The following is a 22,669-nucleotide window of genomic DNA, read 5'->3' as shown; positions in this document are numbered from 1 at the left end:
GTAACTTCATGAAAAGGTATTCCCTCACAAAAGCAGCCTTTCTAAATTGGTTTCCAAACCATTGGTGCTTACAATATACAGAGAGGGAATAGAGGTGTAGCTCAGTGGTCAAGCCCTTTGAGGCCCTGGGCTTTATCCCCAAGACAGTGAGTAGAGGGGAGACAGTGATAGCCATGGAGTGACTGTTAGCATTCACTATACCATGAGCACTTTGGGAAACTCGCTGTCAAAAGTCACTCACAAAAGGATGGAGAGTAGAGGGACAGAGTGTCTGATTAGTACAGATGACGCTCTGGCTTCATTCCTAGTACTGTTGCTAAGACATGCACGCAGACACAGACGCACGCACACACTGTATGCGTACACTGTGCACATATAGAAGTATCACTTCCTATCTCAGGTCCATGCCATTCAGAGAGACAGACCTGGGAAGAAGCTGCTCTGGGCTCTGTGTCATATTTGTTTCCTGCTGAAACAGATTTAAAAAAAAGCCATAAACAGTTCACCCAAACACACATCCTAAGGAACAGCAGGGAAAGAAACCTGGCTGATTTTATTGGCCACTTACCTTTGCTATCTAGGAAGCTGCAGGAATGAGTCTTAGTGAGTTGTTCTAAGTCTTTTTGTTTGGTTGCTTTGGTTTGGGTTTTTTGGAATAAGGATTCTCTGTGTAGCCATGTGTCCCGGAACTTGTTTTGTAGACAAGGTTGCCCTTTACCTTGTAGAGTGCTACCTGCCTCTGCCTCCAGAGTATTAGTATTAAAACTGTGTACCAAGATTTATTTATTTATTTTTTTTAGCTTTTTTTTTTTTTTTTTTTTACGAGACAGGGTTTCTCTGTATAGCCCTGGCTGTCCTGGAGCTCACTTTGTAGACCAGGCTGGCCTCGAACTCAGAAATCCGCCTGCCTCTGCCTCCCGAGTGCTGGGATTAAAGGCGTGCGCCACCACGCCCGGCTCCAAGATTTATTTTTATCAAGACTAGAGAGTTGACTCAGCAGTTCTTGCAGAGGATCCATGTTCAGTTCCCAGCACCCATATAGCTGCCGTCTATCACTTCAGTTTCAGGGTATCCAGTCTGCAGGCACCATACATACATACATGCAGGCAAAAGATTCATACACATAAATTTTTTTTAAGTTATGTCATTTTTGAGATGGTCATATTCTGTAGCCCAGGCTAGCTAGTAGATCAGGCTCGTCTCAAACTCACAAAGGTCTGTCTGTCTCAGCTGCCTCCCAAGTGCTGAGAGCAAAGGCTAGCATGACCATACCCAACATAGAGTAATAGGCTTTCTTTTTTTAATTATTAAGATTCATTTTTATTGATGTGCATGGATGTTTGTCTTTGTGAATGAATGCCACATGTATGTAGGTGACATGATGGGACAGCAGTGGAGGGCATCAGACATCCTAGAACTGCATACAAGTGGTTGTAAGCCACTCAGCATGTCCTCTGGAAGACTGGAAAGTCTTGACCCTGAGCCATTTCTTATCCAGACCCTGTCTTTTGAACTAAAGTATAGGGGGCCAAATGTAACAGAGGAGATGGGAAGTGTCGAGAGTTCTCCATGCCTCCCTCCTCTCCCTTTGACCTTTAAGAGCAGGCCAGAGCTTTCTCCCTTCAAGGGAAGACATAATAAATGAGGTGAGCTCAGCAATGCTTCCTGGTACCCTAGAACAGGAATAGGGCAGAACACACAGGATTTTGATTCAGTGTGAGCAAGGCATCTATGTAGGACAGCTTTTTCAGTGAGAGATTGACTTGATGGGCAGGGTGTCTGGTTCTTTGGCTTTTACAGGGCCCAGCTCTACATCTTCTTTAACTCTGAGTTGCTAGGGATGATCCTGATGGGCGGCTCTGACCTAGAGTGTATGCTCAGGCTAAATGAGAAGGCCCTTCCAGGCTCCTTCACTTTCTGAACTCCCAAAAGCAGGCGTCTCCTTATTCCCACTGACATCCTGTCCACATAGAAGTAGCCCATTCCCCAGAGAGCTTCTGGGGTTTTTTAAGCCCAGAGAATGGGGCTTAGCCAGAGGGGCAGCACCCTTCAAGTTCACCACCGTGGTCTCTGCTCTGTCTCCAGCTGGACCAGAAGAGTCTGACTCTGAGCAGTCGGTGCCAGGTGTTCGATCGCTTCCAGGACACCATCTCTCAACATGCTGTCAAAGTAGACTTCCTGAACCGGATCCACAAGAAGCACCCTCCTAACCGCCGTGTGCTCCAGTCTGTCAAAAGAAGAAGCTTGAAGGTAAGTCACAGCCCTTTCAGTAAGATGTGTCTTTGGTGTCTCAGCAAGTAATAAATGTGACCTCGTGTAGTAATACCCTGAGAGTGGTGGTCAGAATTCTAAAGGCAACATTGCAGGTGCGCTTTTGTAATCTGTCTATAATTCTCCAGAAGAGAAGCACCCTTCAGCCTATTACAAGCCCAGTTGTGTCCCTTGTCACATACAACATTTTGTCCTAGGGTTTCTATTGCTGTGATAAAATACCATAACTGTAAACAACTGGTTTTTGTTTTGTTTTGGGGGAGGATTGGTAGCATTTGTTTCAGCTTACAGCTGAGGTGGTCACACTTCACTGCTGAGGGAATCAGGGCAGGAACCTGAAGATAAGAGCTGATGCACAAGCTTGGTTGGTGCTGCTTGGTAGCATGACCTCATGGTTGGTTCTGCCCACTTTCTTACATCTCTCAGAGCTATCAGCCCAAGGGGTGGAACCGCCCACAGGCCAATCTGAAAGGGCATTTTCCCAATTGATTCTATCTTGTGTGCCGAGTTAAAACTAGCCAGCATACTTGACTATTACTTACATTGTCTGTCCCTGTTAAGTGGTCCCCTTCTGAGAACTCTGAGGTGATATTGATAATTGATATGATATGATTGATAATTAATCAAGCAAAATATCACTAAAGCAGCTGTAAATTGTTATGATACAGTATTTCTAGGCACTTCATACTTCTAAACAATGTCCAAAGAGACTGAGAGAATTTCCTTCATTGAAGAACGTTTGCAGCTGGGTGGTGGTGGCGGCGAACGTCTTTAATCCTAGCACTTGGGAGGCAGAGGCAGGTGAATCTCTACAAGTTCAAGGCCAGCCTGCTCTACAGAGAATGGCCCCAGCTGTTCCATTTAGAGCATGAATCACTCTTTGATTTTCTTCTTCTTTTATGACTGCGGTTTGTGGGTGTGGTGTCTTTGTTTGGATTTTTAATGTTTTTGTTTCTTTAATTGCTTGAGAGTAACTTGAAATTAGGAATTGTTTTGTTGTGTGTGAAGCAAGTGCTGGAATAAGTATTTTTACGAATGATTTCGGTCAGACTACGATTTGGCCACTAGAACAAAGATTGTTCTTGAGTGATATCTGTAATAATGATTCTTGTTAACTCATAATTTCTGTTTTAGAAAAAATGTCTTTTAAAAATGAGATATTTCACTGGGCATGGTGGCACACACCTTTAATCCCAGCACTTGGGCGGCAGAGGCAGGTAGATCTGAGTTTGAGGCCAGCCTGGTCTACAGAGTGAGTTCCAGGACAGCCAGGGCTACACAGAGAAAACCATTTCCAAAAAACTGAAAACGAAGAAAAGCATTTGCTATTTCTCAAATTATTCAATCCCCATATTCAGTTGATCTAGAAGGCTTAATACACTATTCTCACATATAAACTTGTTCTTTCTCTTTGGAAATAAACCAGTGCATGCATTGTGGTGGTGGAGATCAGCAGTTCTAAACATGGCCACTAGGTGGCGCTCATGTTTTAAGCTCCATCACACTACTCCCATCTGTAGCTGATCTTTGGTACTTAATGGGTTCTTCTTCCCACCCTTTGTCCGCCTGGTTTCATCTTCTATTACTAGATAGGAAAGAAAGGATAGGGAAATGAGAGGGAGAGAGAGATCACTGAAGCTAATTTCCTTTTATTTCTTTGAGCACAACTACTAACAAACCAAAACCACTCACCCACCCCACCCCCACATGACACCCCACACACACCTCACCTACTGGGGCTCTGAAAAGTTCCCAGAATTGAGAATGTCACACGATTGCAGAAATTATCTGCAACTGGCAAATCCACACCTCTGTTAGAGCGCGAGGCAAGTCATATTCAGCTGCTGCAGACAGTCCAAAGCCACCACATTTCCCCACCCCAGGAGTAAAACAGAAACATCATTTTATAATATTTCTAAGTTGTTGTTGGGGTGTTTGTTTGTTTGTTTTTAAGAAACCAAAGTTTCAGAATTCTCACTATATACACTGTAGCGGTACAGATGGTTGTGAGCCACAATGTGGTTGCTGTGAATTGAACTCAGGACTTCTGCTTGCCCTGGCCCTGCTTGCTCCAGCCCAAAGATTTTTATTTATTCTTATATGTAAGTACACTGTAGCTGTCTTTAGAAGCACTAGAAGAGGGCGTCAGATCTCATTACGGGTGGTTGTGAGCCAATATGTTGTTGCTGGGATTTGAACTCAGGACCTCTGGAAGAGCTCTTACCCGCTGAGCCATCTCATCAGCCCCATATAGCGAACTCTTAACTAAGTAATTATTTACCCTCTGGTATAACGGTTTTCTCGGTGTTTCTCATTACAGAAATAGGTTATAAGGTAGGATGCCTCATACAGCTAGTTAAATGGATCTAAAAGGAATCCAAAATGATTCATTTTCCATGTAAATTCAGAAGATAGCCTGGGGGCTAGAGAGATGGCTCAGCGGTCAAGAGCACTGACTATTTTTCCAGAGGTCCTGAGTAAATGAAATAAATAAATCTTTGTTTGTTTGTTTGTTTTCTGAGACAGAGTTTCTCTGTATAGCTGTGGCTGTCCTGGAACTCACTTTGTAGACCAGGCTGGCCTCAAACTCAAGAAATCCACCTGCCTCTGCCTCCAAAGTGCTGGGATTAAAGGCATGTGCCACCACTGTCTGGCATAAATCTTTTTTTTTTTTTTTTTAAGCATTAGAAGACAGCCTGGAGCTGAAGTGAACATGTTGGGAAACCTTGATTAAGTCCTTTCCTTGGCTTCCCTTAAATAGTTTATTGTTGAAGAGAAAGTCAGGGTTATAAACTTCCTGAAGAACAGTTTGTTCTTAGACAGCTTGAGAGTGAAATGAGAACAGTGTCATTGGACCGTGGCCTCTGCGCTTGGTCACAGCAGTGCAGGGGGAACCTGCTGCTGAGAGCCTGGTACCCAGCTCAGAGCTCCCTAGCTTCTCTGCCTTTGTGCCCTTCCCCAGGGCATAGCCATAGTCTAGCCCACTTCTTCATCCTCCTACTGCTTTAGAAAGAACGCAGCACTATTTGGTAATTCTCAACTTCATGTTTCTTTCCTCATTGTGTAGTCTAGGCTAGCCTCAGACTCACAGAGATCCACCCGACTCTCCCTGCCGTGTGCTGGGATTACAAGTGTGCAGCACCACTGCCCTGCTGGACTTTTCCTTTCTAATAACAGCACCTCAAATGTGCCTGTACCCTAGGATGCATTGTGTTGTATTGTAATAGCCTTTCTATGTTTCCCCCACTAGACTGAGTTTCTTGGAGGCAAGGCTTAACTTTTATATTCACCCCTGGACCTCTAGGATTTGGAACAGTGCCAGACTTATAAGGCACTCAGTAAGTGTTGGTGGAATTTATGAGTGGTTCTTTCATGAGTTTCTTTCGTTCGTGTATAATGTAAGTCTTCGGTTGTCATATGAGTCATGAAGGGATGGATGATGAAAACTAACATTGACTAAGTACTCAGATTCCTCAGGCATCATGCTAAATTTTTCTGCCATGAATTAACCTCACTTAACTTATTTCTCAGTTACTGTTCAGCCTTGGCCATTGGCCTAGGAAATACAAATCTTCAGCCTGGACCACCCTGATGAATGCCCAGTCCAGTATCAATCTTGCATGTTTCAGGACAAAAATGGAAGACAACATGCTGTAGTGTACAATTCTGTAAGGCCTTAGATCTTAATGAAGAACAATGAGGTCCCTACCTATTGTTTCTGTTTCTGTACCTTTTCAGGACAAGATGTCTGTGCTGGTGTCAAAGGGTAGCCCAAAACAGTTGCAGCACACTGAGCCTCTTGGGTTTTGGTGCATCACAGAGTAGATGATCCCTTGGGCACCAGCCCTTCAATCAAAATAGTATCTCATTAGATCAGATTCAACTGGGCATGTTGGCACTATCAACTTTCCTTTTCTCCTGTTCTGAACAGGTTCCTGATGCTATAAAATCTCAGTACCAGTTTCCACCCCCGCTTATTGCACCCGCGGCCATTCGGGACGGGGAGCTAATCTGCAGTGGGGTCCCTGAGGAATCGCAAACGCACCTTTTGAACTCTGAGCACTTAGCCACTCAGGCAGAGCAGCAAGAGGTGAGTGAAAGGATCGGGATCCCAGGTCTGATCTCTCCCACAACACCAGGGCCTCTGTGTCTGTCTGTCTGTCATTCCTACCCCTGCCTTACCTCCTAGCCCCTAAAACTTGAGTGACCCTTGGAGAATCCCAAGCTCATATGCCAGAAGCAAGAAGGTGACTTCAAACAGGCCGCTCTCCTCATCTGTCTCCCATTGCTGCAAGCTGGGCAGTTCTGTACCATAGCGAGAGATGAGCAGACTCACAGAGAGGTTAGGTGATAGTGCCAGACACAGAGCAGATCCTGGGGTGTTTGCTGGATGTTGATCACAGGACATCTCAGCCCCACTGGCTGAGGTTGTGCTGCCAAGTGTACCAGTAAGTCTTGCTTGAGAAAGCAAGTGGGGTCCCTTTCTAGTCACTGTGCTGGAGCCTTGGAAACAGTGCTTATCAACTCTGCTGTAGCCCTGGCCACTGTGGCAGGATGGACCAACGTCTCCCAGGCCTCTCACCTCCTCTCCTCTCCTTCCATTGCAGTGGCTCTGTAGTGTTGTTGCGCTCCAGTGCAGCATATTGAAACATTTATCTGCTAAGCAGATGCCTTCGCCTTGGGACTCTGAACAGACAGAGAAGGCTGATATTAAGCCTGTTATTGTGACTGACAGCTCAATCACCACCTCCCTGCAAACCGCTGACAAGGCACCTCTTCCTTCCCACTACCCTTTGTCCTGCCCCTCAGCAATGAGCACCCAAAATTCCCTGGGTTGCTCTCCACCTCACCAGCCCCCAACCCTAGAAGACATCAGCTGCAGTTCTTGTGTGGAAAAATCCAAGAAAGCCCCTTGTGGGACTGCCAATGGGCCTGTGAACACAGAGGTAAAAGCCAATGGCCCACACCTCTACAGCAGCCCCACTGATTCCACGGATCCCCGGCGACTTCCTGGCGCCAACACCCCTTTACCGGGCCTCACACACCGGCAAGGCTGGCCCCGGCCCCTTACGCCACCATCGGCTGGGGGGCTTCAGAACCACGTCGGCATCATTGTGAAGACAGAAAATGCCACTGGCCCCAGCTCTTGTCCCCAGAGGAGTTTGGTACCCGTCCCAAGCCTGCCCCCTTCCATTCCCAGCTCTTGTGCCAGCATCGAGAACACCAGCACTTTGCATAGAAAGACTGTCCAGTCACAGATAGGACCTTCGTCGACAGAATCGAGGCCTCTGGGCTCACCCCCAAATGCCACCCGGGTGCTCACTCCCCCCCAAGCTGCAGGAGACAGTATCTTGGCCACAAGCGCCAACCAACGATTCTGCTCACCAGCGCCATCATCAGGTGAGTTTCAGTATTCCAGTATTCTCTGGAATAATCCTGTGTTAATAGCACAGACTTAAGAGTCCAAAACAGTTTATCCCTGGGAATACTTGAGGCCTTTAATCTCTGTGTCAGTGATCCGTCTTCCCTGTATTTCTATGGCAGGAGAAAGGCTGTGTTAGCTTATTCCAGCCATAAGTTGGGGCTGTTCTCACTAATTTAAGTCACTTCCTTAGGGTGGCCTGCCAGGTCAGTGGCAATACTGGAACTGCAGTTGGGTCACTGGCCCCTCCTCTCACCTTCTGGACCTAGTCTTCTGCCTGTCTGTCCCATCACCTCAGAAGGCACATGCTTTCTGGAACCACTTGGGTCAGCCTGAGGCTTGGTGTGTACATTCACATATGAGTGATGCAGACTCTCAGAGCCAGCTCATTGGAGGAACATTCATGTTCAAGAAGCAGGGACAGAAAGCAGCATTGCCTTTCATAGAGTTATAAAGTGGGATGCCTGCAGAGGTCGGTCTGGCCCAGAAGCTTGCCCTTGGCCATATGTCTAAAGAGAATCCTGTAGGTCTGTACTTGACCCAGTATAGACTTGTTCTCTCAGCTGTCCCAGGCAGCATTTGGACCTCGAGCTTGCTGATCCAAGCATCTGAACCAGGTTTCATAAGCAGTTGTCACCTGTGTTCTCCCACATGAACTGACGCCATCCTCCCAGTCAGCAACCAGGTGCCTGTGATTTCTTTGCTTGGGAGCCCCTGGTCCTATTTCCAACTCTAATGCTAGAGTGAGTAAATTCTGCAAACTGACATTTGTACGTCAGCAGATAGGAACTGTAGGTGCTGTTTCTGTAAGAGTAGAGGTAGCAGAGAGGTAGGTGGTCATGAACCAAAGAATAAAGCAACCTCAGCACTTGCCCCAGAATAGTAAATTGCCACAGTTGTCAAGTGCTCTGGAAATCCTGCGTGCCCGGGTATGTTATTATTCCATCTACCCTTCCTCACCACACGTTTTTAGCTCTAGGAGTTCCAGAGCCTGTGGGTTGAGAATCAAGAAGGGAACATCACCTTGGGTCCGAAATCCAGAACTGTCTCAACAATGGGGGATTGGACCGGTGGGTTTCCCTCAGGCGACGTAAGTAACAGTCTTCCTGCTCCGTCCCCAGATGGCAAGGTCAGCCCCGGCACGTTATCCATAGGAAGCGCTTTAACCGTACCCTCTTTCCCAGCCAACTCTACTGCCATGGTGGACCTCACCAACTCACTTCGAGCATTTATGGATGTCAACGGAGGTGAGTGATGTCCCAGTACCATTCAGCTCCTTTTTGAAGAGGGTTAAGGAGATGGGGATACGTGTATCCATTTGGGTAGAAGAATGGGAAAGAAGGCGCCATCTTTTGTCTCTGCCTTCTGTGTTTACACAATATAACCAAAGAAGAAGAAAAGGAGAACACAGCTAAGCTGAACCAGTGGGAGAGAACAGAATCACATTAGGCAGCTCCCTTGGTTTGGGCAGCAAAACAGAACCAGGAGACTTGTTTCCATCTGTGGTGAACCCCAAAGTTAAAGAGAATAGAGATGGATTTCTCTGCACAGAATGGGTAGAAGAGACTATCTATAAGTCTATACCAGGCAACTTGGGGTCATTGGTTCTGCCTTTCTTGATTTAAAATTAGCCTGCCTTACTACAAGAAGCCACTGCTCTGGGGCCTTCTCACTGCAAATCGCACGTGAGATACCCATTTTCAGATCTTTGTTCCACTGTGAACTTTATATTGTTTGAACAAAAGTCACTTGCTGGATTTGCCCTGTCGCCCTTATCTGCTTCCACATTCCATTTCTCTCAGCTTTTTTGATCTTTTTCTTTGGTTGATAGAAATCGAGATAAATATGTTGGATGAGAAGCTGATCAAGTTTCTGGCCTTGCAGAGAGTACATCAGCTTTTCCCTTCCCGGGTCCAAGCTTCACCGGGCAATGTTGGGACACATCCGCTGGCTTCTGGAGGGCACCACCCAGAAGGTGCGCGCGCGTGCATATACCTGCCACCACACCATCAGCTCTCCTGTCTGATGTGTGTGAATGACCACCTTGCTCCATGGAGAATCTCTGATTTCAGTAGCTCAAACTCTTTGTACCTTTGGGTTTAATAAAGCACCGTGATTTTTTTTTTTTCTCAGCGCGAACAAGATAAACAACTTTTTGATCAGACTTGGGGAGTTTGCCATAACTTCTTTCACACAAGTCCACTTTGATTCATAGCCAAGCAGCGACCATCCTTTGGGGTGTGTGTTGTATGCTTTCTGTTCAGTTACTTTGCAACATTTGAACTAGAAGGTTTTCCTAAGGTTCAAGGTGAGAAATAGAAGAACAATAGGAAATTCTTCTCCAGTGTTAACTCCACTTGGTTATCTGGAAGCCCTAGCTCAGCACATGAGAGCTTTGGTGCTTCAGGGAATGTGCCATGCCAGCAACACCAGAGCCCCAGAAGCTCATTAGAAATACAAATTCTAGAACTAGGAGGTCCCTAAGTTGAAAAGCCTGAGTTGTATCCCTAGAACCCACATAACAAAAGCTAGGTATGGTGATACATGCTTACAATCCCAAAACTGAGCAAGTAGAGATAGATAGATCCCTGGGATTCATTAGCTGTCCAGCCTAATCTACTTCTTGAATTCTAGGCCACTGAGAGACCTTGTTCCTCCAAAAACCAGAATATGAGGAACAACACCAAAATTGTTTGTGTATATATGAACACAAATATGTGTGAACTCTAACAAGTGTGTGTGAACTCCAATGCAGTAAATTCAAATTTACAGATTCCAGACCCTTTTATTCCCAACTAAATCCAAAATCAGTTTTTGGATGTGGGTGGCAGTAGTTCTAGGAATCAAAGCCATTGACTTACTGGACAAGTACTGTATAACTAAACTATAATTAACAATATCCATAGGCAGTTGAAGTGCTCATTAAAGCTTAAGAAACGCTGCCTTAGGTTTTTCCATGTTCTCTTTTTATTACCGGCTGGAATATCCTTGTTAAGCTAACCAGGATCCCAGGAACTTAACGTACTAATGTCCTCAAATTCTGTAACCATCTTCATTGAAGGCCCTTCCTAACCTGTCCTGGAAGTGCTATGGGTGGGGTGGAGCACTCCCTGAAGCAGCTCTGGGTCAGCATGAGTCACCTAGTGAGGTTTTTTTTCAAGGCCACCAACCATAGATCCAGGTTTTGTTGGTTTGTGTTTGGGTCACAGGTTCTGGGTTTCTGAATGATCCTATCCCTATGTTTGTCTTGTAGTGCAAAGAAAGGAGGTACAGGCCCGAGCTGTGTTCTGCCCCCTCTTAGGGTTGGGAGGAGCTGTGAACATGTGCTATCGAACCCTCTACATCGGGACAGGTGAGCCAGCCAGGAGTCTGGGAGGGGCACTGGACCTTCAGCCTAAAGGTGGACACTTAGAGAAACCCTTTCGAGGTTGATGGATCTAACAACACCCCACTGGGGTATCCAGGCAAGAGAGACTTGAGAACCCAGACAATCCAATGGGGTACTTCCTTGGCTCAGGCCTTTTGCTTTAACTGCCTCTCAGTAGCTTCTGAAACACTGTAAGGAAAGACTTAAAAAGAGAACACTTCTTTATTCTCGGGTGTGATAAGCTCACATATAACCTTCCTTTATTTGTTAGTTTGATTATTTTTGGTCATCAAGATGATTTAAGATAGGGTCTCCTCTGTAGTCCAGGGTGGCCTTGAACTCAAGTCTGTTCTCTTGCCTCAACCTCTCAGGTACTACATCTGAGAGTATTGCCCACCACACCTCTAATCACCCCTAGAAATTGCCCTTTAAAGTGCCCTACACTATTGTGTTCACATGAATATACCATCCTCTTCAGTAGTTTACTGTTCTGTCTGGGTGGCAGCCATGTATTCTAATGCAGATTAGCTTTAGAACAACAAAAGGAATTGCTGAACTTGCCAACATGTATCTATAATCTCAGTACTTATGGAATGGAGGCAGGGAGATCAAGAGTTCAAAGCTATACCCCATTACTATAAAGGGGAAAAAAGAAAGAAAGAAGAGGCCTTGAGCTACCTTGAAGTTTCTACTAGCAACCACCCAGAAGCTAACTCCCCTCTCCTTAACCTCCCCAACACATACACCTTACAGTCTGTTCTCTGCCTTTCCCTTGACTCCTGCCACCTTGCAGGAGCTGACATGGATGTGTGCCTTACAAACTATGGTCACTGTAACTACGTGTCCGGGAAACATGCCTGCATATTCTACGATGAGGTGAGGGGCAGAGATGGGTGGGAGGGAGCTTTCCTAGCCTGAGGTCCTTCCCCAGCACTGGGTTCTGGACACAGGCAGAGGCAAGGGTGAAAGGCCTGTCCTCTTTCTTCCTGTCCATCTTGGAAGGAAAGACTCAGTGTGAAGGGCTTGGCATTCCACCATGGCAACCTGTTTGTAGGAGCAGGCAATCGCTGCAACTAATGTTGCCCACAGAAACAATTGAGGGAAGCCACCTCAAAACGGGAGGGATCAAAATAGAACGAAGCCAAGCTCTGTGTGTCCCTGAATTTCATCATAATTATGTGCCAGTGAATATCAGATGAACAGGAGCCAGTGCTGAGGAGCGGGGTGAGGGAGGAGATGTGGAGTCAATGGGGCAGGCTTTCACATGGGTGAGTCTTGGTGAATTCTGAAAGAGGCAGGCTGTGACTGAGCAAGAGCTTGAGCTTGCTAGGTAGAGCAGCAAACCCTGTGTCCTCTCCTAAGGCCGCACACAGCAACTACACATCATTATCTCCCCTCCTCCTCAGAATACCAAACATTATGAGCTGTTAAACTACAGTGAGCACGGGACAACGGTGGACAATGTGCTGTATTCATGTGACTTCTCTGAGAAGACCCCGCCAACCCCCCCAAGCAGTATTGTTGCCAAAGTACAGAGTGTCCTCAGTAAGTTGGAGCAGAGGCCTGTGTGTGGCCACACAGCTAAGGCCCCGGCACCTTGGTTCTACCATGCTGTCAGTGACCTACAGTTTCTTGCCTTCCCAGTCCCCTTGGCCAAGCTCATTGATGGTGGGCCTGGAAAAAGCCACCGAAAATCAAGTGCTGAACACCCACATATGTATCAGACCTGGGCAGGGACTTGAGACTCCAGCCCCGTCTGAGAGCATCCTCAGCCCTGATCATGTAGCATAGAATGGGGAGACGCAGGGGGCCAGTACTGCCAGTCACCCCAGACAGGTCAGCCATTCACTCTTCCCCTCCTATGATCATGCCCCTTTTTCCCAGGGCGCCGCCGACACCAGAAACAGGATGAAGAGCCAAGTGAGGAGGCAGCCATGATGAGTTCCCAGGCCCAGGGGCCACAGCGGAGACCCTGCAATTGCAAAGCCAGCAGCTCAAGCTTGATTGGGGGCAGTGGGGCCGGCTGGGAGGGCACAGCCTTACTCCACCATGGCAGCTACATCAAGCTGGGCTGCCTGCAGTTTGTCTTCAGCATCACTGAGTTTGCGACCAAACAGCCCAAAGGCGATGCCAGCCTGCTGCAGGATGGGGTCTTGGCCGAGAAACTCTCTCTCAAGCCCCATCAGGGCCCTGTGCTGCGCTCCAACTCCGTTCCCTAGGCCATTGGCCTGGACGCCCACCCAAGACTCCTGCAATGCAAAAATGTACACGAACCAAGCCTGGGTGTTTTCTATACCAGAAACCCTCAACTACAATCTTTGCATGAAATGAAGAAAACCTTTTGACTGTTTTTTAAGACTTTTTTTTCTTTTCTCAAGTTCTAGGGGGCATTTGCACATATATTTGTACTCAACATTTCATGGGAAAGCGGCAGACCCGCGCTGAGGAGCAGCGAGGGCAGGGACAGGAGGCCCTGGTCTGGACACTTCCTCCAGCACAATCCCTTCCCCCGCCTCCTGCTCCTTCCCCCTCGACCGCCTGCCCGCTGTTGTAAAATAATCAGAAACTTGTTCTATTTTGTGGCAGTGACAATAGTTTTATATTAAAAGAAAAAAATACAGTTTTCATACAGCAAAATCTATACAATATCATTGTTTTATTTAATATAAAGATCGCTACCCACTCCTTTCCATGGTTCCCACCCTACAAGGAATTTCCCTTTCTGCAGCAGTTGCACTACAGGTAGCTACTGTGTATATGGACAAATGAGAAATGAATCCTTTTTCTGGCTGTCCATCTATTTTATTTCAAATAAGGAAAAGTGTATTTGGATTTTGTGTAAATACATCTAGTGATGGCATTTTTTCAATGTTTTTAAAAGCTGTGTACAGTACATGTGGTAGAGTGTTTTTCTCAAATTGTCTATTGTAGCAAAGGCGTTTTTGTCGTAAACCTGTTCTGTGTCCTTTTTTGTTCTTACCACTTCTCTTCCTCCTCACCCGATACTTCCTCTTCCCCACAACTAGTACCAATGTACATAGTAATTGTAATGTTTTAGACTTTACAGAAACTTTCCTGTATTCTGTATATAAAAACCAAAAATACTTCAAATTATGTTTTCTGCCTGTCTGTCCTCCCTGTCATGCTTAAAAGGGGAAGTGTCCTGGATCTCACTTTTCGTACAAGTGTCAGTCTCAGGGAGTCTCCAGGGAAGCTTGGTGGAGAAGGAGATGTTAGTGAAGGGAGCCTAAGCTCTGTGAGGGAACTGGAAAGGACTGCTTTTCTTTGGAGGACTGCTGTTTCCCTAGAGAGCCCTAATACAGTAACATCTCTCTAGACCAATGGTTCTCAACAGTCCTGATGCTGTGACCCTTTTATACAGTCTGTCATGTGTGGTGACCACCTTCCCTAAAAAGTATTTCAGTGCTACATCATAACTTTAATTTTGCTACCGCTGCAAATTATAAATGTCTGATACAGGATATCTGAGATGCAACTCCTGTGAAGGGGTCCTTCGACTCTTGGTAAGGAGGTGACCCAGGTTAAAGACTGCTGCTCTAGCCTGTGCTGCTCTTGGTATAACTTGAATAGCTTCTGCTGTTCTCATCAGGAAATACCCTGCTGTGTTACCCTAATTTCCTGGGCATCCTGCTTGCTTCCTGGCGATGATTTATTCAGAAAGTTCTTACTGAGAACAGTCCCCTAGAAAAATCTGTTCTGGCATTATTCTAACTAGTACCTATTCATACATTCAAGTCTGTTGATAGGGCTAGAAGATGAGCTTTAAATTCACAGCGTCTATAATTGTGCTCCAAGAACACAAGTGCAGTATTAAATAGGGAGTTCTCCTCTGGTCTCAGAAATCTGACCCTGACTCCCAAATATAGCTGTATTCTTGTCCCTGCCACTCTGCTTCCACTTCAGGAAGGACTTCTTAAACCTCTAAAGGCAGAAAGGACCTACCTGGTTATTCACTGTCCTAGGCAAGGTCATGCCAGGAATGCCTGGAATGCCCACATCCCTAGCTGTCCCTGCCCATCTTACCCTCAGTCACTGTTTCCCGAGTAATGGAGTGTCTACCTACCTAGTCTTGCTACCTGTGAACCGTCCCAGAAACAAATTACCGCCTAACATTTTCACTACTGCCTTTTCGAAAGCAGAGGTCATGGAGTAACAACCATGTAATACCCACTGTTTCGGAGGTTGAGGAAGGAGGATCTCAAGTTTAAGGCCACCATGGGCCTAGGGAAACCACCTCCAAAATCGACAGGGAAAGGGGTGGGGTCACAGAGTTAGGAGATCACATGGTTGAATCCTGACAACCCTGTCAGTGCCATCATGAGAAGCCTCATGCCTCTGGCCTGTAACGGGAAAGGTCCTAGAAGAGCAGCGGAGGGCTGGATAATGAAAGGATGAGAAAAAGGAGTCGCTTCATTGAAGAAAAGGCATCCAGGACTCGACTCCAGACACACGAGCCCATTCATGTACACAGGACTCCAGACTGCGAGACTGCTACATACTCACACCTAGAGTAAACAGAGATGTTCATTCAGTCACACGCGTTGGTGGAGACTACAGATGCATGCACAGCCTGGAGGACTCCCGCAATGGGCACAGACACCTACGCAGTGTTCTCACCGCCGGCGCCCGCTCAGAATCCAGAAGCACGCCCAAACCCTGAGCGGAGATCTCAGGGCCCTAGGCATGCACACACCCACCCGTCCCTCAGGCAGATGTTTCCGGTACATACGGGAGTACGCGTTCCCGGGAGTTCGCAAGCCTAGAGGGCGCTCCCAGGACTCCAAGGTGTTTCTCCTAGGCACGCCGCCAGGGCACGCAGGCGCACGCCTAGGGGGCGCTCGCAGGGGCCACGCGTGCGCGCACACCCCTGGCCAGCCTGCCGCCGCCCTCGCGAGGCCGAGGCGGGAGCGACGAGGCCCGGGCGGGAACCAGGAGCACTGCCGGCATGGAGATGCTGCTGCTGGGCGCCGGGCTGCTGCTGGGCGCCTACGTGCTTGTCTACTACAACCTGGTGAAGGCCCCGTCGTGCGGCGGCATCGGCAGCCTTCGGGGCCGCACGGTCGTGGTCACTGGTGAGTGCGCGCGAGCGGGCGGCGGGGAGGCCGGGCGGGTGGCCGCGGCCCGACCGGCTGAGCTGGCTCCCACCCGCCGCCCGCAGGCGCCAATAGCGGCATCGGAAAGATGACAGCGCTGGAGCTGGCGCGCCGGGGAGCGCGCGTGGTGCTGGCCTGCCGCAGCCGGGAGCGCGGGGAGGCGGCCGCTTTCGACCTCCGTCAGGTGAGACCATAGAGGAATACGGGAGGCGGGTGAGCCCGGGACGCGGAGGGCGGAGCAGAGCGACGGAGGAATCAAGATCTGAGAGGAGAGAGCCTCACTGTCCCTTAAACAGAGAGGAAGATGCAGGGACTGCTGTGGTCTCTAATCTTGAGAGCTTTAAGAATCTGAGTTAATGAAGTCAGGTGTGGTCCCAGCACCAGGCTGCGAGCGAGCTCAAGGCCATCCTTGGCAAAGGCGACAAAGAAGGGAGGGTTAGGCAAATGAAGAGATGCAGAAAGAACAGCAGGTGCGAATGCCCTGAGACTAGAGAGTCTAATTGGAGAGACAGGGGGCGGGAGATGAAGCAAGGAATAAGAGGAATGTCCTGAAGTGGTTCTGAGCCACAGCCAGCTTCTGAAGGCCCTTCCAAATACCATCGAGTTGAAGACAGCTGAGCAGAGAAGACACTTTTCAGTAGGCTCTGGACCATCCTGATGGCTTTTTCAGATGAATTTCTTAGAACCGTGCGGTGTCTAGACTGCAGAGGACAGGAGTGAGAGGGTCACATACCTTTAATCCTAGCACTTGAGAGGCAGAGACAGGTAGATTTTTGTGAGTTGAAGACCAGTTTGGGCTACATCCTAAGACCCTGTCTCAAAATAAATAAATAAATAAATTTTAAAAAAGGTGCGTAAGAGAAGACCACAGTCTCTTAGGAAAAGTTTGTTACAGCAGGACATGCTGGTGCACACCTGTAATTCCAGCCCTGAAGAGGCTGAGGAAGGGAGATCATGAGTTCCAAGGCAGTCTGAGCTACATAGCAAGATGCTGTCTACAACAGGTGAAAGGCTGTAATTGATTTTATGGAAAATGATAATAAAAACAAGGGATGTTAATGGCAAATACCTGCATTGTGCTGACTGGGTATTTAATATATATTAACTCTAGCTCAGGCAGGCCTTGAACTGGTGACCCTTTTGTCTCAGACAAAAGGGTAGCTAGGATAACCAATGTGTGCCACCACACCAGACATACATGTATTTTATCTGATTTAACTCTCCCAGCTTTTTTTTTTCAGTAGAAAGTATTATTATTGCTGTTAATATTATTATTATCCTGTTATTTTTCAGTAAGAGAACAGAGGCCCAAAAGATACTCAGTATCATGCCTGAAGTCACACTCTAGTTAGGGGCAAAGTCAAGATTTGAATCCATACACCCATTACACGCTGATGCATAGAGGCAGGTTTTAGTCATAGGTGGGTAGACTCTCAGAAGCCTGGGAAGAGGGAGGAGAAGGGAGATACCCAGTAACAATCCTAGCACTTGCTGCTCCACAGGAAAGTGGAAACAATGAGGTCATCTTCATGGCCTTGGACTTGGCCAGTCTGGCCTCTGTGCAGGCCTTTGCCACAGCCTTCTTAAGCTCTGAACCAAGGCTGGACGTCCTCATCCACAATGCAGGTGAGGAGTAGCAGGCCCTGTGGGAGGGCGGCGGGGAGCCTGAAGAGGCAGGCCCTCCAGCAGGCACATCTCACAAATGGGGATTCTAAGACCTGTGGGACACCTATGACAGCACCTCATGCCTAGCTTCTGCCCTAGGGATCAGCTCCTGTGGCCGCACTCGGGAAACCTTTAACCTGCTGTTGCGAGTGAACCATGTTGGCCCTTTTCTGCTGACGCACTTGTTGCTACCCCGCCTGAGGTCCTGTGCCCCGAGCCGTGTGGTAATAGTGTCATCGGCTGCCCACCGACGTGGTCGTCTCGACTTCACACGTCTGGACTGCCCAGTGGTGGGCTGGCAGCAGGAGCTTCGGGCGTATGCTGACAGCAAACTAGCCAACGTGCTGTTTGCCCGGGAGCTTGCCACCCAGCTTGAGGGCACTGGTGTTACCTGCTATGCAGCCCACCCAGGTGAGGCCTGACTGACAGCTCTTCCTTACCTCTCTAGCATCTTTGTATGTTACTATGTGCCTCCATACCCCCAGTCTCCTATTGAATCACAGAATGGAAACCTGTTCCTTGCTGATCTTGGGAACAGACTTTCTTCTCATCTGTTTTCTTCCTTGCTCACCTTCACGCTTGGATGCTGACCACTGGCTTGGGGATAAAACAAGATCCCGATGATAATATAGAGGGCTGCAGCTGATCGGTAGAACACATGTCCTAGTATAGGCCAAACCCTGAGCTTCTGCTCTTTGCTTTCTTCCTTTGGTTTAGGATGTTTGGTTGGTTGGTTGATTTGGTTTTGAGATAGGATCTCACTGTGTAGACTAAGCTGACCTGGAGTTTGCTTTGTAGACAAGGCTGACCTCAAACATCCAAAGACCTGCCTCCTTCTGCCTCCAGAGTGCTGGGATCAAAGGTGTGGAACATCATTCCTGGCTTAGTTTTGTGTGTGTGTGTGTGTGTGTGTGTGTGTGTGTGTGTGTGTTAGTTTTCTCTGCATGGATATATATCGTAGTGGTGGCGGTGCCCACAGAGGTAGGATCCCCTAGAACTGGAGTTACGGATGGTTGTGACCTTCCTTCCATGTGGGTGCTAAGAACCAACCTAGGGGCTGCAGAGATGGCTCAGCAGTTAAGAGCACTGATTGCTCTTCCAGAGGTCCTGAGTTCAGTTCCCAGCAGCCACATGGTGGCTTACAACCCTCTGTAATGGGATCTGATGCCCTCTTCTGGTGTGTGTGAAGATAGCTACAGTGCACTCATGAATAAAAAATAAATAAAATCTTTAAAAACAAAAACCTAGGTCCTTCACAAGTGCAGCCAGTACTCTTAACCACTGAGCCGTCTGGTTGTTCTAGTTGTTTGTTGGGATTTTATTTTGTTCTGTTTTTTGTTTTGGTTTTGGGGGGCAGGTTTGAGACAGTTTTCTGGAGCCCAGGTTGGCCTGGAATTCTGGATAGCTCAGTCAAGCCTCAAATTCACCCCAAACTTCTTGCCTCATATTTAGATTTCCCGTATAAGCCATCACGCCAAACTAAGATTGGGTTTGGTCCCCAACACCACTGAAAAGACAAGTCAGGACGGTGGTGATGATAAGTATGGTGCCATCCAGTCAAGGATCCCTTTCTTTATGGAACCTACTATACTGTAGGCATGATTATGTGCTGGGACAAAAGTAGTGAGGCCACCTTGGTCTGTAAGACCCCGTCTCTCTAAAAGAAGACAAAGCAAACACCAAAGACCTCGCCCTCATATTCCATGACAAGTGGCAATAACACCCAGAGAGAGACACTAGGGAAAGATAAACAGGAAAAGAGGGACCTTCTCAGATGTAATGTTTTTATTTTGTCAGTGGCTGTCAAGGAAGATGCTTGGTTAGAATTGAACACAGATCTGAAAGAGATAAAGGGATCTTTGAAGCTCAGAACTTGAATAACGAGCACAGAGGCAGGTGTTACTAATGTGCTGCAGGAGGCTAGTGTGCCTAGAATGTAGGAGGAGGAGGAGACATGGGCTGAGCTGGTGAATCATCTTTGTCCTTAGACAATAGGCTACAATAGACAGGGCTTGCCTCGATCATCGTATAACATCTTAGAAAACCGTTGTTTGGGGCTTCTTTGTTTTGTTGGTTTTTTTTGTTGTTGTTGTTTTGTTTTTTTAAAGAAGCTGATTTTTTTTTAAGATTTATTTATTTATTATATGTAAGTACACTGTAGCTGTCTTCAGACACACCAGAAGAGGGTGTCAGATCTCATTTCGGGTGGTTGTGAGCCACTATGTGGTTGCTGGGATTTGAACTCTGGACCTTCGGAAGAACAGTCGGGTGCTCTTACCCACTGAGCCATCTCACCAGCCCTTGGGGCTTCTTTGTAATCGCACTGATAATAATGCTATTAACCTTTATTAAGCTCTTGTTACAATTATAGATCCCCGGTGTTAAAAAAAATGGTGGCTGATATACTATAGGTTCTTAAAAATGATGGCTACTTTTTTCTCGCTCCCCGGCCATCTTGGCGGCTGGTGTTGGTTGGGGGTTGTCCCGCACCTAAGGCAGGAAGATGGTGGCCACAAAGAAGATGAAAGTCTCTGGAGTCAATCAACTCTAGGCTCCAGCTTGTTATGAAAAGTGGGGGGGGCTGGTGAGATGGCTCAGTGGGTAAGAGCACCCGACTGCTCTTCCGAAGGTCCAGAGTTCAAATCCCAGCAACCACATGGTGGCTCGCAACCATCCGTATTGAGATCTGGCGCCCTCTTCTGGAGTGTCTGAAGACAGCTACAGTGTACTTACATATAATAAAATAAATAAATCTTAAAAAAAAAAAAAAAAAAAGTGGGAAGTACGTGCTGGGCTACAAACAGACTCTGAAGATGATCAGACAAGGCAAAGCGAAGTTGGTTATCCTGGCCGACAGCTGTCCAGCTGTGAGGAAATCTGAAATAGAGTACCATGCCATGTTGGCTAAAACTGGGGTCCATCACTACAGTGGCAATAATATTGAACTGGGCACAGCGTGTGGAAAATACTACAGAGTATGCACACTGGCTATCATTGACCCAGGTGATTCTGATATTATTAGAAGCATGCCAGAACAGACTGGTGAGAAGTAAACAAGAAAGTTTTCCTTTAATAAAACTTTGCCAGAGCTCCTTTTGAAAAAAAAAAAAAAATGATGGCTAAACAAAGGAATGGGGCTCAAGGTAGATGAAAAGCTGGTATGAATTAGGCACTGTGGTAACCCCAGTGGGAAGCTGAGGCAGGTGTATTGCTGCCAGTTTGAGGTCAGACTGAACTTACAGAGGAGTGAGACTCTTTCTCAAAAAGAAAGGAAAGGACCGGGGCTGGTGAGATGGCTCAGTGGGTAAGAGCACCCGATAGCTCTTAGCTCTTCCAGAGGTCCGGAGTTCAAATCCCAGCAACCACATGGTGGCTCACAACCATCCATAATGATCTGACGCCCTCTTCTGGTGTGTACTTACATATAATAAATAAATAAATAAAAGAAAGGAAAGGACTGGGGATGTAGCTAAGTTGATAGAGTACTAGACAGCAGATACACAGCCCAGCGTTCAAGTCACTAGTACCAAAAGGGGGATAATAGCGATTGAACAGCAAAGAACATAGAACACACACAAGCACAGCCTGGGAGATGGGACTATCCAGGCCATTAGGCTGGTAGGAAGGCTTTCTGTAGGAAATGGGTTAAATCACCTTGTGGGGCCCCTGCATACCTGGTAGATGCTTTCCCTGGAAGCAGATTCTACCGTCTGATCCCAGCTCTTTTTTTTCCCTGCCTGGTGCCTGGGCCCCCATTGCCTTCCTCCACAAATCCTCCTTCTTCCTGCCCACAGGACCTGTGAACTCGGAGCTCTTCCTGCGTCATCTTCCTGGATGGCTGCGTCCTGTTTTGCGCCCACTGGCATGGCTGGTGCTCCGGGCACCTCAAGGGGGTGCCCAGACACCCCTGTACTGCGCTCTGCAGGAGGGCATTGAGCCCCTCAGCGGGAGATATTTTGCCAACTGCCATGTAGAGGAGGTCTCCCCAGCTGCTAGAGATGACCAGGCTGCTCAAAGGCTATGGAAAGCTACCAAGAAGTTAGCAGGGCTTGCGCCTGGAGACGATGATGACCCTGATGAAGAGCCGGAGGAACCTGAGGATCCCAGGGCCCCATCTTCTCAGAGCGCCCCCAGCCCTGAGAAAACCACAGTTTCTGGACCTTCTTGTAGCTATCAGGGCTCGCAAGACTTATCCAAATTGACACAGCGAAGAATTCAGGTGAAAGATGAACCTACACCCTAACTTTCCTAACCCCCGGGACAGAATGCTTTTATAGCCTAGTGGGATCCCTCAAAATCTCAGTTGTGTGCCTGGGCACTGAAGGGTTGCCACATTTACCTCGGAACCTCTTGTCATGTCCTGAACAGCCCTTTTCCTTGTGAAAGGAAATGAACACTACTTATAAGAGATACTGTAACCCCAGATTCAGGGATGATATGTGAAATACTCTGTTGCTCTGGAATTTGATTTTCAGATTTCTGACCCCTTTTCTGAGTAGTGATCTGCCCAGGGAAAGGGCCGGAGACTTTGTGGTTGATGCACTACAGATGTTAAATATTAATTACTGACTGAATCCAGCCTTTGGCAACTTTCTAGCTAGGTAGTGAATTTACCCCCCTTTTTATGGAGGCGGAATTGGGAAAGGACTCAGTCAGGGCAGGAACTGGGGTTTTGAGCCCGGGGGTCTGCTCTAGGGCCGGTGCCCGAGGTGACGCAGAAGTAACTGTGATACTACTGAGGTGCCCCAAAGGTGCTACGGGGCCAAGCCCCCTGGAATAAAGCGAGCTGACTGCGGATGCTCTGGCTCCCGCCTCTTTCCACATGCCGGC

General features: G+C 47.6%; 2 protein-coding genes across 3 annotated transcripts in view; both read left to right on the top strand.

Annotated features, from left to right (window-relative positions):
* The window catches only part of Phf12 (PHD finger protein 12), a 47,970-nt gene extending 34,273 nt beyond the window's left edge, over window positions 1-13,697 (top strand). For both annotated transcript variants that reach the window (XM_021175590.3, XM_029483330.2), the window contains 9 exons: window positions 2,086-2,250; window positions 6,203-6,361; window positions 6,879-7,671; window positions 8,815-8,940; window positions 9,525-9,668; window positions 10,947-11,045; window positions 11,854-11,936; window positions 12,467-12,605; window positions 12,945-13,697. In XM_021175590.3, coding sequence (XP_021031249.1) covers window positions 2,086-2,250; window positions 6,203-6,361; window positions 6,879-7,671; window positions 8,815-8,940; window positions 9,525-9,668; window positions 10,947-11,045; window positions 11,854-11,936; window positions 12,467-12,605; window positions 12,945-13,279 — 2,043 coding nt within the window. In that variant the 3' untranslated portion in view covers window positions 13,280-13,697. The remainder of the gene's footprint in view (window positions 1-2,085; window positions 2,251-6,202; window positions 6,362-6,878; window positions 7,672-8,814; window positions 8,941-9,524; window positions 9,669-10,946; window positions 11,046-11,853; window positions 11,937-12,466; window positions 12,606-12,944) is intronic.
* A 2,183-nt stretch (window positions 13,698-15,880) lies between these two features.
* On the top strand, window positions 15,881-22,634 carry Dhrs13 (dehydrogenase/reductase 13). Its single transcript, XM_021175593.3, has 5 exons — window positions 15,881-16,153; window positions 16,240-16,358; window positions 17,677-17,800; window positions 17,939-18,250; window positions 21,634-22,634. Exons 1-5 carry the CDS (start codon window positions 16,027-16,029, stop codon window positions 22,080-22,082), a joined length of 1,131 nt encoding a protein of 376 aa, XP_021031252.1. The 5' UTR covers window positions 15,881-16,026; the 3' UTR covers window positions 22,083-22,634.
* Window positions 22,635-22,669: the final 35 nt, after the last annotated feature.

The sequence above is a fragment of the Mus caroli genome, unplaced genomic scaffold (assembly GCF_978045245.1).
Source record: "Mus caroli unplaced genomic scaffold, Mus_caroli_1 scaffold_13, whole genome shotgun sequence".
Lineage (NCBI taxonomy): Eukaryota > Metazoa > Chordata > Mammalia > Rodentia > Muridae > Mus > Mus caroli.
This window is presented reverse-complemented; position numbering and strand designations above follow the sequence as displayed.

What these genes read in the sequence shown, in the direction of transcription:
- Dhrs13 (XM_021175593.3), top strand. Translation starts at nt 16,027, where the DNA reads ATGGAGATGCTGCTGCTGGGCGCCGGGCTGCTGCTGGGCGCCTACGTG. An exon ending in CCGCACGGTCGTGGTCACTG is followed by an intron (nt 16,154 to 16,239) that starts GTGAGTGCGCGC and finishes CGCCGCCCGCAG; the next exon opens with GCGCCAATAGCGGCATCGGA. An exon ending in CTGCTATGCAGCCCACCCAG is followed by an intron (nt 18,251 to 21,633) that starts GTGAGGCCTGAC and finishes TCCTGCCCACAG; the next exon opens with GACCTGTGAACTCGGAGCTC.